This window comes from Pseudophryne corroboree, chromosome 1, assembly GCF_028390025.1.
Source record: "Pseudophryne corroboree isolate aPseCor3 chromosome 1, aPseCor3.hap2, whole genome shotgun sequence".
In the NCBI taxonomy this organism is placed as follows: Eukaryota; Metazoa; Chordata; class Amphibia; order Anura; family Myobatrachidae; genus Pseudophryne; species Pseudophryne corroboree.
In genome coordinates, this window is record NC_086444.1 from 6,921,781 (window position 1) to 6,941,530 (window position 19,750).

The following is a 19,750-nucleotide window of genomic DNA, read 5'->3' on the forward strand; positions in this document are numbered from 1 at the left end:
GTTGCAGAGTGCTCTTCTTCTAGAGGGCCGCAGATTCGGCATTCAGGACTGGGTCCTGGTGACCATGGATGCCAGCCTGCGAGGCTGGGGGGCAGTCACACAGGGAAGGAATTTCCAGGGCTTATGGTCAAGGCTGGAGACATCACTTCACATAAATATCCTGAAGCTAAGGGCCATTTACAATGCTCTAAGCTTAGCAAGACCTCTGCTTCAAGGTCAGCCGGGGTTGATCCAGTCGGACAACATCACGGCAGTCACCCACGTAAACAGACAGGGTGGCACAAGAAGCAGGAGGGCAATGGCAGAAGCTGCAAGGATTCTTCGCTGGGCGGAAAATCATGTGATAGCACTGTCAGCAGTATTCATTCCGGGAGTGGACAACTGGGAAGCAGACTTCCTCAGCAGACACGACCTCCACCCGGGAGAGTGGGGACTTCACCCAGAAGTCTTCCACATGATTATAAACCGTTGGGAAAAAACTCGACAGGTATTGCGCCAGGTCAAGGGACCCTCAGGCAATAGCTGTAGACGCTCTGGTAACACCATGGGTGTACCAGTCAGTGTATGTGTTCCCTCCTCTGCCTCTCATACCCAAGGTACTGAGAATTATAAGATGGAGAGGAGTAAGCACTATATTCGTGGCTCCGGATTGGCCAAGAAGGACTTGATAACCGGAACTTCAAGAGATGCTCACGGAGGATCCGTGGCCTCTACCTCTAAGAAGGGACCTGCTCCAGCAAGGACCCTGTCTGTTCCAAGACTTACCGCGGCTGCTTTTGACGGCATGGCGGTTGAACGCCGGATCCTGAAGGAAAAAGGCATTCCGGATGAAGTCATCCCTATCCTGATCAAAGCCAGGAAGGATGTAACCGCAAAACATTATCACCGCATTTGGCGAAAATATGTTGCATGGTGCGAGGCCAGTAAGGCCCGATGGAGGAAATTCAACTGGGTCGATTCCTACATTTCCTGCAAACAGGAGTGTCTATGGGCCTGAAATTGGGGTCCATTAAGGTTCAAATTTCGGCCCTGTCAATTTTCTTCCAAAAAAGAACTAGCTTCAGTCCCTGAAGTTCAGACGTTTGTAAAAGGGGTACTGCATATACAGCCTCCTTTTGTGCCTCCAGGGGCACCTTGGGATCTCAATGTAGTTTTTGGGTTCCAAAAGTCACATTCGTTTGAACCACTTAAATCTGTGGAGTTAAAATATCTCACATGGAAAGTGGTCATGCTGTTGGCCCTGAGCTGGGCCAGGCGCGTGTCAGAATTGGCGGCTTTATCCTGTAAAAGCCCTTATCTGATTTCCATTCGGACAGGGCGGAATTGAGGACTCGTCCTCAGTTTCTCCCTAGGGTGGTTTCAGCGTTTCACCTGAACCAACCTATGGTGGTGCCTGCGGCTACTAGGGACTTGGAGGACTCCAAGTTGCTAGACGTTGTCAGGGCCCTGAAAATATATGTTTCCAGGACGGCTGGAGTCAGAAAATCTGACTCGCTGTTTATCCTGTATGCACCCAACAAGCTGGGTGCTCCTGCTTCTAAGCAGACTATTGCTCGTTGGATTTGTAGTACAATTTAGCTTGCACATTCTGTGGCAGGCCTGCCACAGCCAAAAATCTGTAAATGCCCACTCCACAAGGAAGGTGGGCTCATCTTGGGCGGCTGCCCGAGGGGTCTCGGCTTTACAACTTTGCCGAGCAGCTACTTGGTCAGGAGCAAATACGTTTGTAAAATTCTACAAATTTGATACCCTGGCTGAGGAGGACCTGGAGTTCTCTCATTTGGTGCTGCAGAGTCATCCGCACTCTCCCGCCCGTTTGGGAGCTTTGGTATAATCCCCATGGTCCTTACGGAGTCCCCAGCATCCACTAGGACGTCAGAGAAAATAAGAATTTACTTACCGATAATTCTATTTCTCGTAGTCCGTAGTGGATGCTGGGCGCCCATCCCAAGTGCGGATTGTCTGCAATACTGGTACATAGTTATTGTTACCCAAAAAATCGGGTTATTGCTGTAGTGAGCCATCTTTTCTAGAGGCTCCTCTGTTATCATGCTGTTAACTGGGTTCAGATCACAGGTTGTACAGTGTGATTGGTGTGGCTGGTATGAGTCTTACCCGGGATTCAAAATCCTTCCTTATTGTGTACGCTCGTCCGGGCACAGTATCCTAACTGAGGCTTGGAGGAGGGTCATAGGGGGAGGAGCCAGTGCACACCAGGTAGTTCTAAAGCTTTACTTTTGTGCCCAGTCTCCTGCGGAGCCGCTATTCCCCATGGTCCTTACGGAGTCCCCAGCATCCACTACGGACTACGAGAAATAGAATTATCGGTAAGTAAATTCTTATTTTAACTAATACCCTAAACAGTTGTATTACGTTTTCAGTACATAAGCATATCTGAAATATTTACCATTTCCGGCAAATACATGAGGTCGCCACCAGTGCAAACACGCAACTTACCTTGAATAGTGAACAACTCACGAACGACTCAACTCAAACCTCATAAACTCCTGCATACACCCACAAGCACAGGCTGCATGGAATATGCTTATATAGTGTGAGCAATCACATCACATGTAACACTTGTGTATGCATCACCTGTGCAGGGTCACACAACACTCTGCATACACAGGTATAAAACCACATCACAGATTCATACGCACATTGCAATCAGCATCATGGAGCAGGATCCAGTGACTGATCCAGTGGCTGCTGAGATGGACATGCTCTATACTGAGATGGACGTGTTGCTGAGAGGGACATGCTGCTGAGATGGACATGCTGCTGAGATGGACATGCTGCTGAGATAGACATGCTCTATCAGCAGATGCGTGCCATCTTGGCAAGAAGAAGGCAGCTGGCTGTACAAGCTCACCAGCAACAAACACCTGCCAGTGCAGAGGAGGAAGTAGCAGGACCCAGTATTGACCAATCCCCATCTACTGGCCCACAAACAGAAGAAGAGGATGGTGTGAGGGCCCTGCCTGAGGAACCTGTGGCCCAAACTGAGGACGATTCTGGCCCAAATACCCACACCCAGAAAACCCAGCCACAAAGTGAAGAGGAAGGTGGCGACATGTCTCAGGCTGATGGTTCACAGGCAACAGTCAGAAAGAGAAAATGGCAACCCCCATTTTCAAAGAGGGAGTTGGCAATCTTGGTTCCACAGGCCATTGATAAAATCCATTTTGGTCCGAAAGACATGGGTGCTGGGGCAAAAGACTAGACCTGGTGAGAAATGACAGACCGTGTGAATGGCGTTGGCCCAATTGTCCGCACACCACAGGAAGTCTGAAGACGGTAAGTACATACTGAGACACAATGACAAACACTATAGTATGCATTAACTAAGATTTAAGCAGCAGTTTTCAAATGAGGTTGCCTTTAGCAACCAATACCATGTCATGTGTTCAAAAAGTAGGCAGCACATTTACGTTTTCATTCTTCTCCATTCCCCCAAACCAATAAACATATGTAGTTGGGCCGACTTCAAGTCCCGCCTGAAGCTGAAAAAGGCTGCAGACTGGAATGCTTCGAGGGCAACAGGGGGAGAACCAGCCCCTGAGACTGTGGAGTATACAGACCTGGAGGAGCTAGCGATGGTCTGTGTGTCCTATGAGGAGGTGGCAGGTATGTCCGAAATGGACACAGACACACCTGCCATGGAATGTCCACATGACTTGGCAGGTAAGTTTCTTTCTGTATCATTGTCTTTTTTTTTTTTTTTTTCGTTTTCTTCATTTTCTCTTTAATTTCCTCTTTTTGCCAAACCACAGCACGGGGAGGGGGGGAGGGGGGTGCATCTCAGTGAGTTACAGGAGGGGTATCTCACTGAGTCTGATGATGGGGGAGGTAGTGTCAACTCCAATGTGGGGCAGCAAATACCACCTGCTGAGCCCACACTGGGCCCCCACCCAAACCACTCACCCGGTGAGTCTGGCTGAGATAGCCAGTCGTGGAAATGAAAACATTGAATTCCATGACGAGATGATCCAGGAGGTATGTGAGACGTCCTGTCGGCTCACTGAGCTGAATACCTGTGTTCACCAAAGCATGAGAGACATAAACTTCTCTATATAACACCTGGATAACACAATAGGACAGGGCTTCCAGACCATCGCTGGACTCCTTGGCTACAGTCCTGGGCCATCCCCTACCCTGCCCAGGAACAAAATCCAACTGGGCAGGGCCCTCAAAGGTCAGTTCGCAGACCGACCAGTGACCAACATCCACTTAAGGTGGGGCAGAAATAGAAGAAAATGTCAGATGCGGTCCCATTTCCCAGGACCCATGTTGTTTTTGGCCTCAAATTGCTTATCACTGGCTTGTGGGATGAGAATGACAAACTCCCTCATGCTGAATGGGGTTTGCTGTCTTCTCTTTTTGTTAGCAGCCTGTGATGCATTAGCCTGTGAAGTTGTCCCACCTTCCTCTTCATATTGTGGCCTGTATAGTTGGGTTTGGGTATTGTAGCCAGAATCTTCCCCAATTTCAACCACATGTTCCTCAGCCACGATCATGACACCAGTCTCAACTGGGTCCTGTCTTCCTATTTTGTGCACCAGCGGGTGTTTGTTGCTGGGCGATGCTCTGTTATTTTTGATAACAAGTGTTCTTTTTGTGACAAACATTATGTACTATTTTCAAACATAATAAATTTACTTTGAGCCAAGATACTTTGGTGTGAATTTGTGTGTTTATTATTGTGGGTGTGTGCAAAGAGTTATTTTTTCTTTTTGTTTAAAAAAAAAGTTTGTCAAATCCAAGAAATCATGGCAAGTTGCTTAGAGTCAAATTATTCTTACAAATAAAACATGTATGTTGCTCCTTACACAATATAAGCCCACAAAGATGTTTGGGTACTATGGGCAACATGCCATCAGAAATATAACTCACAACTGACCTAATTCACCCATAGCACTGTATTAGGCAAATCAGCAGGTAATAACATTGTAGGTTATGGTACTTTATGTGTGTAATGTTATCTAAACACAAAAGTAACGTATGAATCTGGAAAACATGGCATGTCTGTGGCTATTTAATGAAATCATTTAGTTTTTACCACTTACAAATAAAAAACGTTTATACACAAAGCAGACATGTGGGACAATGGACATGGGCAATACACATGTATCTGGTACTAATAAACTTGTGTGCTGCTTGTTAGTGTAACATAATTTGCTATGCTTAACATTTCCTGGGAGTGTAAATGTACATACCATCTGCGAGAGCGCTCCAGCTACAATGGCGTGTGGATGCTTTTATTTACATCTCAATCAGCTGCATTCTATTGGCAATGATTAGCTAGCTACGTCCTGCCAGGCACCTGCAGCAAGTGTTCTCTAGCTGTGCGCAGTCCTAGACCTACTCCTTTCCTGCGAATGCCTGGTGTGTACCAGCAACGAGCGGCTTTGCATTGGTGCAAAAACCACACCTGCAGACCTTAGCACCCTCCCCCACATGACATCCACCTTCACGCCCCTTTTTGCTGGCTAGCGAAGCCATTCCCCCGCACTGCCTTCAACACGCCTCTTTGTCGTTACGTGGATGCAAACACAAAGAACGTTTGTATTTCTGCACATTCGTCGTACGGGGCACTTGACACATGCGCAGTCAATGCTTTGCGTGTGCGCATTTGGCTAAATCCCGCTGCTTGCGATGCGCAGATCAGCAACGATCAACTTGGAATGAGGGCCACAACGGGAAGTATCATGAGCAACAACAGGGCACTGCAATGGGAACACGATTTGCCCCAGCATATGCTAACCGGTTTATGGGGTTCTGGGAAGAATATACTGTACCATATGAAATAATAATAGGTTTGTAAACAATATTATAATGTGGTTCAGGTTTATAGATGATATTTTTTTCATATGGTAGAGTGATACATATAATTTCATTTTCATATTTATATAATATTTTATTGTATTACACTACAATTATTACACTGATTTATTTCCAATGCACAGAAGTCTGTTGCCGACTGCATAAAATACTCTCTCCACCTCTGAGGACCCAGGGGTAAGACATGGATAAATGCTGCAGTGTGGCCGTACGACGGGACAGCAGCATGGTGTACTGTGCCAATCACCTAATGCTCACATCTAGTTCTGGGTTGAACCATACTTGCCGGACTTATGGTTGCTCCGTTCGGCAGGGAGCAGCCAGGTTGGCAGAACAGGGGGCATGCATGTGCCTAGAATAGGGGCAGTCCAGGCATGTAGATGCTATTGCGTCATCATGGCTCTGCCCCCGCTATACAGTGCTCACATTACTGGCGTTATAAGTGCGGGGCAGGACTATGGTGATTTGGAGACTTGCCCGAATCACCTACACTCACATACTTGTCCTGCGACTCCTATACAATTGTTATACTCCATATAATCAAGCCCCTCGTTATGTTGCAGTATTGATCATGCTGCGCCCTGACTGCCATCTCTTACTCTCTTGCAGGTGAAGGTGGCAGGAATCTGTATGATGTGGGATACGGTAAGGTGCCCTTCTAGTTCCTGTATATACTTCATATATACCGAACATGGCTGTAACTAGGGCTGTGCATGGAAATTGTATAGGGGGCTATGGGGAATGAGTACTTCAGGTTATTTGGTTACAACTGAGGGTTTGGGGGGAGGGCAGGTGCAAAGGTGTTTGATGCCTGTGTTATGCACACCAGTGCCTGCAGGAATGTACTGGGGTCTGAACTGTTATGCACACCAGTGCCTGCAGGAATGCACTGGTGTCTGAACGGAGAGGGATGCAAAACAAATGAACTCACAGACAGACTGGGGAATATGACATTACATACACAGAAGGTGATAGGGTAACAAAATAAACACAAAGTGAACAGAGAAGCCCAGAGGCTAAGAAACTGGGTGTCTCCCTAGTATTAGTAATGCTCAGATGGGAAAAGCAAGATGTTGTGTTTTAATACGTAGAGAACCCGAAATGCTGTTGCTAAGGGCAACAGCAAAACCCTAAAGGGTTACCAACGGGTGTGGCAGTAAACTCCTTGGTCAGAGATGGAATAATAGACACAAGGAGAGTCTCCACAATCCCAATCCTCACTTGCAGTGCACAGGTTCAGCTTACTGCCACTAAACTGACACCTGAACACCTTGCACAATGAGAAAGGATTTAGGCAGGCAAGTCTGAGAATACAGCCGCAAACTTGCTAAGTTCACAGAGTAGCAAAAGAACCCCAGCAAGTTAAACGACTGGCTCCAGTCTTACTGCTAGGTCTGGATTGGCAGAGGGTAGTACCAAATCCCCAGGCCTATTTGCAGTAAGCAACAACAAATACAAAGCTACACAGTACTGGCTAACTTTCAGGAACTGACTAACCAACAAAGATTCAGCAGCATCTGCTTAACCTGAGAAGAGGGTTTATAAAGCAGGTGCTGTCCACGCCCCACTCAGACCTCACAGACTGTGAGCACAAAAACCAGCACCGGATCCCCTGCCGTGCACAGAGCCTGTAACCACTGCACAGCAAAAGACCCAAACCGGAGTATCAGCTGCGCTCAGGTTACTCCGCTAGCACTTGTCTCCCGGTTGCCATGATGACGTGGCAGCACAGGGCAGGAGACCCTAACAGTACCCCCCCTCTGACGAGGGGTCAAAGAACCCCTACCACCGGGTTTATCGGGGAACTGCGAGAAGAAAGAGCGTATCAGTCTGGGGGCATGAAGATCACAACTGCGCACCCACGACTGCTCCTCCGGGCCATACCCCTTCCAGTGCACCAAAAATGACAGCCGACCCCGAACTATCTTGGAGTCAAGAATCCTTTCAACAACAAACTCCCTCTGGCCACGTATCAGAAGAGGGGAAGATCTTCCACTGGAAGAAGGATTACTAATCGCCCGTTTTAAAAGGGAACAATGAAATGTTTTATTGATACCCAAAGAACGGGGCAAATCTAACTGAAATGCCACCGGATTGATAACCCTGGTGATCTTATAAGGGCCGATGAACCGGGGGCCTAACTTATGAGATGGCTGTCTCAACTTCAAATTCTTGGTAGACAACCAGACAAAGTCTCCTAATTTGAAGCTGCAGGGTCTTTTCCGCTTACCAAAAACCCTTTTGGTCACTAATGACACAGGCTGCAACCCATATGCCCAGACCTGTGGGTCTCCTTGTAGCAAGGAAATCACTATGCCCACTCGCTGAATCTCCGACCCAGAAGACTGAGGCCTAAGCTGGAAATATAGCTTGCAGCTCTCCTTGAAACAAAAGAACTGCGAGCGATCTCCAGAAAAACGATCCGGAAGATTTACTTTCGGCTCCTTAACCCCTGAAGGTGCTGCTGCTGCGGAAGCTCCGCCAGCGGCCTGGGAGGTGTGCATTTTAATGGACAAATCATTAAATTGTCGTGTCAGGACCTGCACCTGATCGACCACCTGTTGCAACGTATTTTGAGGGGTATGCTCCATATTCCCACAAAATTTCAACAGGAGTATTAGGCTGCTGAATATGTTATGCACACCAGTGCCTGCAGGAATGTACTGGTGTCTGAACTGTTATGCACACCAGTGCCTGCAGGAATGCACTGGTGTCTGAACGGAGAGGGATGCAAAACAAATGAACTCACAGACAGACTGGGGAATATGACATTACATACACAGAAGGTGATAGGGTAACAAAATAAACACAAAGTGAACAGAGAAGCCCAGAGGCTAAGAAACTGGGTGTCTCCCTAGTATTAGGAATGCTCAGATGGAAAAAGCAAGATGTTGTGTTTTAATACGTAGAGAACCCGAAATGCTGTTGCTAAGGGCAACAGCAAAACCCTAAAGGGTTACCAACGGGTGTGGCAGTAAACTCCTTGGTCAGAGATGGAATAATAGACACAAGGAGAGTCTCCACAATCCCAATCCTCACTTGCAGTGCACAGGTTCAGCTTACTGCCACTAAACTGACACCTGAACACCTTGCACAATGAGAAAGGATTTAGGCAGGCAAGTCTGAGAATACAGCCGCAAACTTGCTAAGTTCACAGAGTAGCAAAAGAACCCCAGCAAGTTAAATGACTGGCTCCAGTCTTACTGCTAGGTCTGGATTGGCAGAGTGTAGTACCAAATCCCCAGGCCTATTTGCAGTAAGCAACAACAAATACAAAGTTACACAGTACTGGCTAACTTTCAGGAACTGACTAACCAACAAAGATTCAGCAGCATCTGCTTAACCTGAGAAGAGGGTTTATAAAGCAGGTGCTGTCCACGCCCCACTCAGACCTCACAGACTGTGAGCACAAAAACCAGCACCGGATCCCCTGCCGTGCACAGAGCCTGTAACCACTGCACAGCAAAAGACCCGAACTGGAGTATCAGCTGCGCTCAGGTTACTCCGCTAGCACTTGTCTCCCGGTTGCCATGATGACGTGGCAGCACAGGGCAGGAGACCCTAACAGCCTGTCATGGCTCCAGGGGATGCTGCTAAGGTCAGTTCCCATTTCCTACATGTCAGGTCACCTGTGAGTGTCCAGCGTGCTCTGCCAGTCTGGCGGTATGCTGTTCACACGGCCGCAGTAGTCACAGTGGTGGGGGCTAGGCCCTCTGTGTTCAATGCTTCTACCGACCCGGCAGAATGGATGACACAATCTTGCTTAGTGTCAGCTGACTAGTCTCTGACCAATTCCATGTAGCCTCAGTGTAAGATGATGCTTCCAGCCAATCCTGTGACACCAAGGGGTATAAAGCTTCCTGCTTCTCAGTGCTCAGGTTGCCAGTGACATAAGTCAGACAGGTCTGTGTGTGTGAGCCTTATAGCTGCGCTCCTCCGGGTATCCAGTTACTGCACAGTACCCGAGTTCTCTGAGCTTCTAGATTTGCTACCTGCATTACCACCTGTATTTTCAAGGATCATCCAGTGTCATCATTCCTGATCCAGCCCTGTCAGCGCTACAGTCCCATTCTAGTCACCATCAGTTCCAGTTCAATACTACAATTACCTGCAGTGCCAGTCTCTAGTGCTAGCCCAGGTGACCCAGTCAGGGGGCCACAACTGGCCCTCAGGGTGCAGCGAAACCCAAATCTCCTTGCGGGGTTCCCTGATCTGGGTCTAGACAACTACCTGGTGTACGTTTTTTTTAACCCTTTTGACCTTCCTCAGGATCAGGACTACTCATAACTCTCATAACTCATATGAGACGGCACTACATTACCTTCCAGCTTTCAGCACATTACTACAGTCACAGGCAGCTCTGACACAGGGCCAGAGACATCCACACCACGAATCCAGACAACGCCCTCCTGCAAACTATACCGTCCCTCCCATACTGTACAAAGAGACAGTAGGTGGCAATGGTGTGCGCCACATAAAGGGGTGTGGTCTCACAAGGGGCGTGACCACACAATAGTACCCATACAGTAGCGCAATTTTATTCACATTATACTGCATGTAGTGCCCCTGATTCACATTACCACAAAGTAGTGCCCTTCATTCATCTTATGCCACACAGTGGTGCTCTTTATACACATAATGTCCATAGTAGTAGTACCACTTACACAATTTGTGGGACTCAAGTCTTGGCAGTACATCAGGTGAATCTACAGTATACAGACATGTGCAAATGTAAAACATTATACCTACTAGTCCCACCGCATACTATATACTCCTAGTACAACCTTATACAGCATAAGAAGAACAGCATACAGTATGCAACACACACTTTGTAGTTGTCAATGTATAAAATCATTTTGTTTTCAATACAGTTCTCATAGAATCTAGACACACTGGGGATTATTGAGATGTGGACGGAGGTGCTTTTTATGCAGCAAAGAACAGATTATCTGTACTTTGTGCATGCGCAGTAGTCGATTTGCACGTGCATGAACTGTTCCTACAATGTCGGATGTGATCAGGATCAGACTGTCAGTAATTGACAGTCTGATGCTGTTTGGGTTGGGCGTGGGGCAGCTACAGCCTCTGTGTCTCAGAATGGAGGCATGTCGCCGCTGTTCAGGGGAGGGAAGAGGCCAGGCTTCTGTGGCTTGTGCGTCACCATGGATACCGGAAGCAGTCTGACGGTGAGTGCTCCGATGCTGCTCCTAGAACACAGGTCCGATCACTACTGCAGCAGGAGGTGTCTGCGTGTAATAGATGCCTCCTGCTGGCTGCACCATACCTCCCAACATTTCAATAAGTGAAAATGGAACTCCTGCTCATGCATCCAACAAGGGGCGTGGTCTGTGTGAAAAGGGGCATGGATTTCTTGCAGTGATGCTATTGCAAGCCACACCCCCATTTTCCAACACTATGGGGGCAAGCCCAGCGCTCTGTGAGCCACTGGCATGCCCGCAGTCCTAGTGAATAGACGCTGTTAGAAGTAGGGATGAGCAGATTCGGTTCTCTGAGAACCAAACCCTATCAGACTTCACGATCTGAGCCCGGTTCCGAGTCAGGCTCGGGTTTTCCCGCCTGACTCGGAAACCCGGACGAGGCAAAACGTCATCATCCCGCTGTCGGATTCTCGTGGAATTTGGATTCCATATAAGGAGCCGCGTGTCGCCGCCATTTTCAGCCCAGTCTCGGAGAGTGAGAGGACGTGTCCTCAGTTTTCAGTGTCTATGTGGGGGAGGGAAAGTGGGGTGGCGAGTCTTGTGCTGTGTTGTGCTGCTCAGTCCAGTCCAGTGTAGTCAGTGTATTGTGCTGCACCAGTCCAGTGTAGTCAGTGTATTGTGCTGCTCAGTCCAGTCCAGTGTAGTCAGTGTATTGTGCTGCATCAGTCCAGTGTAATCAGTGTATTGTGCTGCTCAGTCCAGTCCAGTGTAGTCAGTGTATTGTGCTGCTCAGTCCAGTCCAGTGTAGTCAGTGTATTGTGCTGCATCAGTGCAGTCCAGTGTAGTCAGTCTATTGTGCTGCTCAGTCCAGTCCAGTGTAGTCAGTGTATTGTGCTGCATCAGTCCAGTCCAGTGTAGTCAGTGTATTGTGCTGCTCAGTCCAGTCCAGTGTAGTCAGTGTATTGTGCTGCTCAGTCCAGTCCAGTGTAGTCAGTGTATTGTGCTGCATCAGTCCAGTCCAGTGTAGTCAGTGTATTGTGCTGCATCAGTGCAGTCCAGTGTAGTCAGTGTATTGTGCTGCTCAGTCCAGTCCAGTGTAGTCAGTGTATTGTGCTGCTCAGTCCAGTCCAGTGTAGTCAGTGTATTGTGCTGCTCAGTCCAGCCATTCACAGTGTTGGTGTCCTCTGCTGCTATATGTCCCCAGTGCTGCTGTATAAGTCCCTTGCAGTTCTGCTGTGTTGTCTTGCATCAGACCAGGGGCAGTGTCTTATGCTGCATCAATCCAGTGACCAGTCACAGTGGTGGTGTCCTCTGCTGCCATATATCCAGTGGTACTGCCGTATAATTCCCGGGATACTGGCGTATAATTCCCGTGATATTGCTGTATAATTCCCGTGATAATGGCGTATAATTCCTGTGATACTGCCGTATAATTCCACTGATATTGCCATATAATTCCCGTGATACTGGTTTATAATTCCTGTGATATTGCAGTATAATTCTTGGAATACTGGCGTATAATTCCTGTGATACTGCCATATAATTCCAGGAATACTGGCGTATAATTCCCATGATACTTTTGTATAATTCCTGTGACATTGCCATATAATTCCTGTGATATTGCCATATAATTCTCGGAATACTGGCATATAATTCCCATGATACTGCTGTATAATTCCAGTTATCCTGCCGTATAATTCCAAATAACTCCATATAATTCCATATAAATCCAGTCCAGTGGTGCTGCCATATAAATTCAGTGGTGCTGTCCTGTGCTGTATATTATTTACTCCAAAAATAGGGGTTATTAATATTTAATCCAAATACATTTTACAGGGTTTGCCCTGTGAGGTGTAGGGGTACGCTCTCTTGTACCACATATTGGGGGTCATTTCGAGTTGTTCGCTCGTTGCCGATTTTCATTATACTGCGATTAGTCGCTAACTGCGCATGCGCATGGTACGCTGAGCGCATGCGCTTAGTTATTTTACTAAAAACTTAGCTGTTTTGCTGTAGTGTCTGCGGCGCTTTTCAGTCGCACTGGTGTTCGGTAAATGATTGACAGGAAAGGGGCAGCAACTCAGCGTTTTCCCGGCGTTGGCTAAAAAATGCAGGCGTGTCAGTGAAAAACGTGGGAGTGTCTGGAGAAACGGGGGAGTGGCTGGCCGAACGCAGGGCGTGTTTGTGTCGTCAAACCAGGAACAAAACGTGCTGAGCTGATCGCAGTGTAGGAGTAAGTCTCGAGCTACTCAGAAACTGCTAAGAATTATTTATTCTCAATTCTGCTAATCTTTCGTTCGCAATTCTGCTAAGCTAAGATTCACTCCCAGAGGGCGGTGGCCTAGCGTGTGCAATGCTGCTAAAAGCAGCTAGCGAGCGAACAACTCGGAATGAGGGCCATTGTGTTATATAACTCCAGAAAAATAATGGAGAACAAACATTTGGAGGATAAAATAGGGAAAGATCAAGAACAATTTCCCCCTAGTGCTGAAGCTGCTCCCACTAGCCATGACATAGGCGATGAAATGCCATCTACGTCGTCTGCCAAGGCCAATGCCCAATGTGATAGTAGAGGGCATGTAAAATCCAAAAAGCCAAAGTTCAGTAAAAAGAACCCAAAAAAGAAATGTAAATGGTCTGAGGAGAAACGTAAACTTAGAAATTCAAAAGAAGAAGATTCCCTGTACTGGGCACACGCGGACAAGTATACTTTCTTAAAGTCAAATATCTATTACGATAGATGACCACAGATTCTAAAATATAACTTTTAATGTTATTACTAAAACATGAGCGAAATATAGTGCATGTGAATTGTTAATAATTGTGAATGAATTTAATAAAGTGAATTAAAAAGCCTAGCCACTGTAATGATGTATTTCTTCACTGTCTCCAATGTTTTAAACAGTGTTTCAGTATTAGTAACAACTAAAGTTGCCAAATGTCTTGCAATGATACATTTGTATCTGGGAGTAAACAACTCCTTCATGTAACTTAGTGATACCACCACTATTCTAATTTTGACTTCGTGTTTTCAGTGTGCGCATCACTGACTACAATTTACTGTATTTAAATGGTGGGCTATGATATAATGTTGCCTCCTCTGAATAATGTATTGATTACTTTGCTGCTTGGGGGATAATGTCCCTGTGCTCCTGTCCTAAATAATTATATGGTGCCTTATGTGTTAATTTTCTCCTTGAGCTGCCCTTATTACTGTCTAACAGAAAGTTCTCAGACAGATGGGGCTTGATATCATTCTCTACACATATGTATCGTTGATGATACTCTTTACTATATGGCTGTGAGTCATATTATTGATCCTATATCAACATCACTTGCACATAATATGTTTTTCATGCATTTACCATACAGCCACTGCTTTTTATCAGGTTCTACTCAACATCTGTTATGCACGTGTGTAGTTTATTGAACAGTTTTTGCCAAATAGTTGATATTTATCCTTAATACTGAAGCAATTGTTTCTTTAATATCACAACCAAAGTGCTCATTAGGCAATCACCCATATATATTGTAATATTTCCTTGTATCACATTTACCAAACAGATTATTTCATAATAGGACAGTTGATTATTCAGTATTGTGTACAGCACATATATTTTCTTTATTTCTAATAGTAGATAGTGCCTGCAAGTTCATCCACACTGTAGCTGGGACCACTATGTATCCCCTCAATATTTTGCCGCTATTACATTAAACGTTACAGGGCCGGCGCAATGGGATCTTATACTTTAAACCCCAGTGCAGCAATATCATCAGCTCCCTCCCGCAGCGTGCATCAGCGGGAACAAGCTACAATGTAGCTGGGACCACAACGTGTCCCCTCAATGTTTGGCCGCTATTGTATTAGGTGTTATAGGGTCGGCACACTGGGATCTTAATGGAAAGTCCCAGTGCAGCAGTGCCCTCGGTTCCTTCCCACAGCGTGTGTCAGCAGGAAGCCGCTGACCGCGGCTCTCCCGTATGAGACCACCCGCGTGGCTGGGTATACTATATAGCGGCCGTCTCCCGTGCGATAAGCACACAGGAGGACCCGCGGCAGCAGCAAATACTCTTGAGGCACAAATTATCTTAACAAGCTGGGCAACAAAAATTGTACAGTGGCTATGCTAAATATTTAAAAGGACACATAGTAAGTGCGTCCGATCCCTAACGATCGTTTCGCATTTGCTTAATCATAGGAAAATCGATTTCTGGGTTTGAGGAAGCTATATCCCCTGTCTCAGTCCCTCATTCGTCAATTACATTGATTGACAGGTCCAATGACCTATCCGTATTTTTTAGCCTTAGAATGCAATGTTCTGATTATATTTTTCATTGTATTTTAATTACTGATTCCGATATTATATTCTTACAAGCCTAATGGTCTCAGGAAAAATTTTCTTTAATCATGAGGGTCAGCATATATGTTTCATGGTGATCTATCCACCATTAATTCATTAAACAATTTTTATATATTATCTTCATATTTTTATGGTACAAGAATGAATTAATAGTAGATTAGCACATTATCTGGATATCAGAATTTCAGTCAATGTCAATTATCCCATCTTTTTAAAGTACCTTATACTAAATATTGTGTGAAATCTAATATAACCAATTATTAGTAAGGAACATAAGTAATGTCCCTATTATTCTTAATTCTGAATATTAATTTAAAATTAATAGGGATGTTTGTATGAGTACTTATGCTTTATGCCGCCACATCATCTCCCTTTCTCTTTCCTATCTGATTATTTTTCTTGTTTAATTGTTTTCTCGAAACCAGTTGTTATGTCTTATTTATCTCTTATACTGTGATTAATAGCCATTATGGGAAAGTGATTTATGATTGTTGGTGAATTTCCTATTCCTGGGCCTCCGATTACCTTATATTCCTTCAGGGAGGCCTATCTTTCCCATTGCTTTGCATTTTCTTACCAGATAATATGGTAATGGGATTAGTAAGTGAACTATATCATACATACGTGTTTAGTGCATACCCATATAAAGTGAAAATGAAGTACATGATGAAAAAATTATTATAAACAAAATAAAAAAGATAGAAATTATAATATCAATAAATAGGAATAATGAAAGAGGGGAGTATTAATCATTCCCCATGCTTACTCCTTTACATATATTTTGTGATATGGTGATTCAGATGAGAATCACTTATATTCAATATGTGTCATACTATATTCTGACACACTGTGTTGTAAAGCTTCCCAGAAAACTGTGATATACTGTGACACAAAATTCAAACCAAAATTCAAGTGACAGTGTGAAAAAAGAAACAAAATGTAATAAATGGGAAGTGTCAGTATGTGTTGGGTCTTTGATCTTATCCCAACAGGGACCAATTAAGGGTGGTAATACCAATCACATTTATAAGCTTAAGGGTCAAGAAGGTCTATTGTCCTGCCCGTTCACCAACTTATATTTTCTTATTACTTTTTACCCTTCCAAGAAGGCTGTGAAATTGATGTGTTCATTGAGTCCATTAGGTTGAAGTCCATCCAATAGAAACGTCCATCGACTTTCTCTTTTAAGCAATTCTTGAGTTAAGTTGCCTCCCCTAATCCCCAATTGGACTCGTTCAATTCCAAAGGCTACAGTGTGTCAGAATATAGTATGACACATATTGAATATAAGTGATTCTCATCTGAATCACCATATCACAAAATATATGTAAAGGAGTAAGCATGGGGAATGATTAATACTCCCCTCTTTCATTATTCCTATTTATTGATATTATAATTTCTATCTTTTTTATTTTGTTTATAATAATTTTTTCATCATGTACTTCATTTTCACTTTATATGGGTATGCACTAAACACGTATGTATGATATAGTTCACTTACTAATCCCATTACCATATTATCTGGTAAGAAAATGCAAAGCAATGGGAAAGATAGGCCTCCCTGAAGGAATATAAGGTAATCGGAGGCCCAGGAATAGGAAATTCACCAACAATCATAAATCACTTTCCCATAATGGCTATTAATCACAGTATAAGAGATAAATTAGACATAACAACTGGTTTCGAGAAAACAATTAAACAAGAAAAATAATCAGATAGGAAAGAGAAAGGGAGATGATGTGGCGGCATAAAGCATAAGTACTCATACAAACATCCCTATTAATTTTAAATTAATATTCAGAATTAAGAATAATAGGGACATTACTTATGTTCCTTACTAATAATTGGTTATATTAGATTTCACACAATATTTAGTATAAGGTACTTTAAAAAGATGGGATAATTGACATTGACTGAAATTCTGATATCCAGATAATGTGCTAATCTACTATTAATTCATTCTTGTACCATAAAAATATGAAGATAATATATAAAAATTGTTTAATGAATTAATGGTGGATAGATCACCATGAAACATATATGCTGACCCTCATGATTAAAGAAAATTTTTCCTGAGACCATTAGGCTTGTAAGAATATAATATCGGAATCAGTAATTAAAATACAATGAAAAATATAATCAGAACATTGCATTCTAAGGCTAAAAAATACGGATAGGTCATTGGACCTGTCAATCAATGTAATTGACGAATGAGGGACTGAGACAGGGGATATAGTTTCCTCAAACCCGGAAATCGGGTTTCCTATGATTAAGCAAATGCGAAACGATCGTTAGGAATCGGACGCACTTACTATGTGTCCTTTTAAATATTTAGCATAGCCACTGTACAATTTTTGTTGCCCAGCTTGTTAAGATAATTTGTGCCTCAAGAGTATTTGCTGCTGCCGCGGGTCCCCCTGTGTGCTTATCGCACGGGAGACGGCCGCTATATAGTATACCCAGCCACGCGGGTGGTCTCATACGGGAGAGCCGCGGTCAGCGGCTTCCTGCTGACACACGCTGTGGGAAGGAACCGAGGGCACTGCTGCACTGGGACTTTCCATTAAGATCCCGGTGTGCCGACCCTATAACACCTAATACAATAGCGGCCAAACATTGAGGGGACACGTTGTGGTCCCAGCTACATTGTAGCTTGTTCCCGCTGATACACGCTGCGGGAGGGAGCTGATGATATTGCTGCACTGGGGTTTAAAGTATAAGATCCCATTGCGCCGGCCCTGTAACGTTTAATGTAATAGCGGCAAAATATTGAGGGGATACATAGTGGTCCCAGCTACAGTGTGGATGAACTTGCAGCCACTATCTACTATTAGAAATAAAGAAAATATATGTGCTGTACACAATACTGAATAATCAACTGTCCTATTATGAAATAATCTGTTTGGTAAATGTGATACAAGGAAATATTACAATATATATGGGTGATTGCCTAATGAGCACTTTGGTTGTGATATTAAAGAAACAATTGCTTCAGTATTAAGGATAAATATCAACTATTTGGCAAAAACTATTCAATAAACTACACACGTGCATAACAGATGTTGAGTAGAACCTGATAAAAAGCAGTGGCTGTATGGTAAATGCATGAAAAACATATTATGTGCAAGTGATGTTGATATAGGATCAATAATATGACTCACAGCCATATAGTAAAGAGTATCATCAACGATACATATGTGTAGAGAATGATATCAAGCCCCATCTGTCTGAGAACTTTCTGTTAGACAGTAATAAGGGCAGCTCAAGGAGAAAATTAACACATAAGGCACCATATAATTATTTAGGACAGGAGCACAGGGACATTATCCCCCAAGCAGCAAAGTAATCAATACATTATTCAGAGGAGGCAACATTATATCATGCCCCACCATTTAAATACAGTAAATTGTAGTCAGTGATGCGCACACTGAAAACACGAAGTCAAAATTAGAATAGTGGTGGTATCACTAAGTTACATGAAGGAGTTGTTTACTCCCAGATACAAATGTATCATTGCAAGACATTTGGCAACTTTAGTTGTTACTAATACTGAAACACTGTTTAAAACATTGGAGACAGTGAAGAAATACATAATTACAGTGGCTAGGCTTTTTAATTCACTTTATTAAATTCATTCACAATTATTCACAATTCACATGCACTATATTTCGCTCATGTTTTAGTAATAACATTAAAAGTTATATTTTAGAATCTGTGGTCATCTATCGTAATAGATATTTGACTTTAAGAAAGTATACTTGTCCGCGTGTGCCCAGTACAGGGAATCTTCTTCTTTTGAATTTCTATACTTACGCTATCCCTTGGAGCACCTCCCAATAGATAAAAGGTATATACCTAGATTATTGAACATAAGGGAAAGGACATACATTACATATATACATAAAAAATATTGAATGCAAATAAGTGTCTGTGCGACTCATCCTTTACTTAGTAGATATAGCTCACTGAGGTCTAGCCTCAGATTCAGGGTCAGCACGACTTTCATAACAACAATACATTTGAGTATAATAAATTAAAGGAGAAAAGAGGAAACTTGAATATGGCCAGTTTCAGTCTCACAGCCGAATTACTGAGTAGAAGGGAGAAGTGGCACAGTGAAATCGACACGGTCTTCTCTGATAGGGGGGACAGTTCCTCAAAAAATAGCTGCGACTGGCATGAAGATCTACAATCTTTAAAATATCTACTGACTAAACAAATGAAGACATGGTGGGAAATGACCACATTTGACAATTACATTAAACATAAAATAACCCCCAGGGGCTTACGACCGAGACTATTTCCAGCATATGAGTTGGTCACTGAAAATCTAAAAACAGAATGGGAAGATATCCTCAAAAAATGTTCACATGATTTAATGCTGACATT

The 19,750-nt window shown here is 43.9% G+C and overlaps 1 protein-coding gene across 1 annotated transcript in view; it reads left to right on the top strand.

Moving 5' to 3' along the window:
- Window positions 1–19,750, top strand: part of LOC135053517 (C-type lectin domain family 4 member F-like) — a 235,034-nt gene that overhangs the window by 68,045 nt on the left and 147,239 nt on the right. Inside the window, exon 6 of the mRNA XM_063957486.1 lies at window positions 6,451–6,486. Coding sequence (XP_063813556.1) covers window positions 6,451–6,486 — 36 coding nt within the window. The remainder of the gene's footprint in view (window positions 1–6,450; window positions 6,487–19,750) is intronic.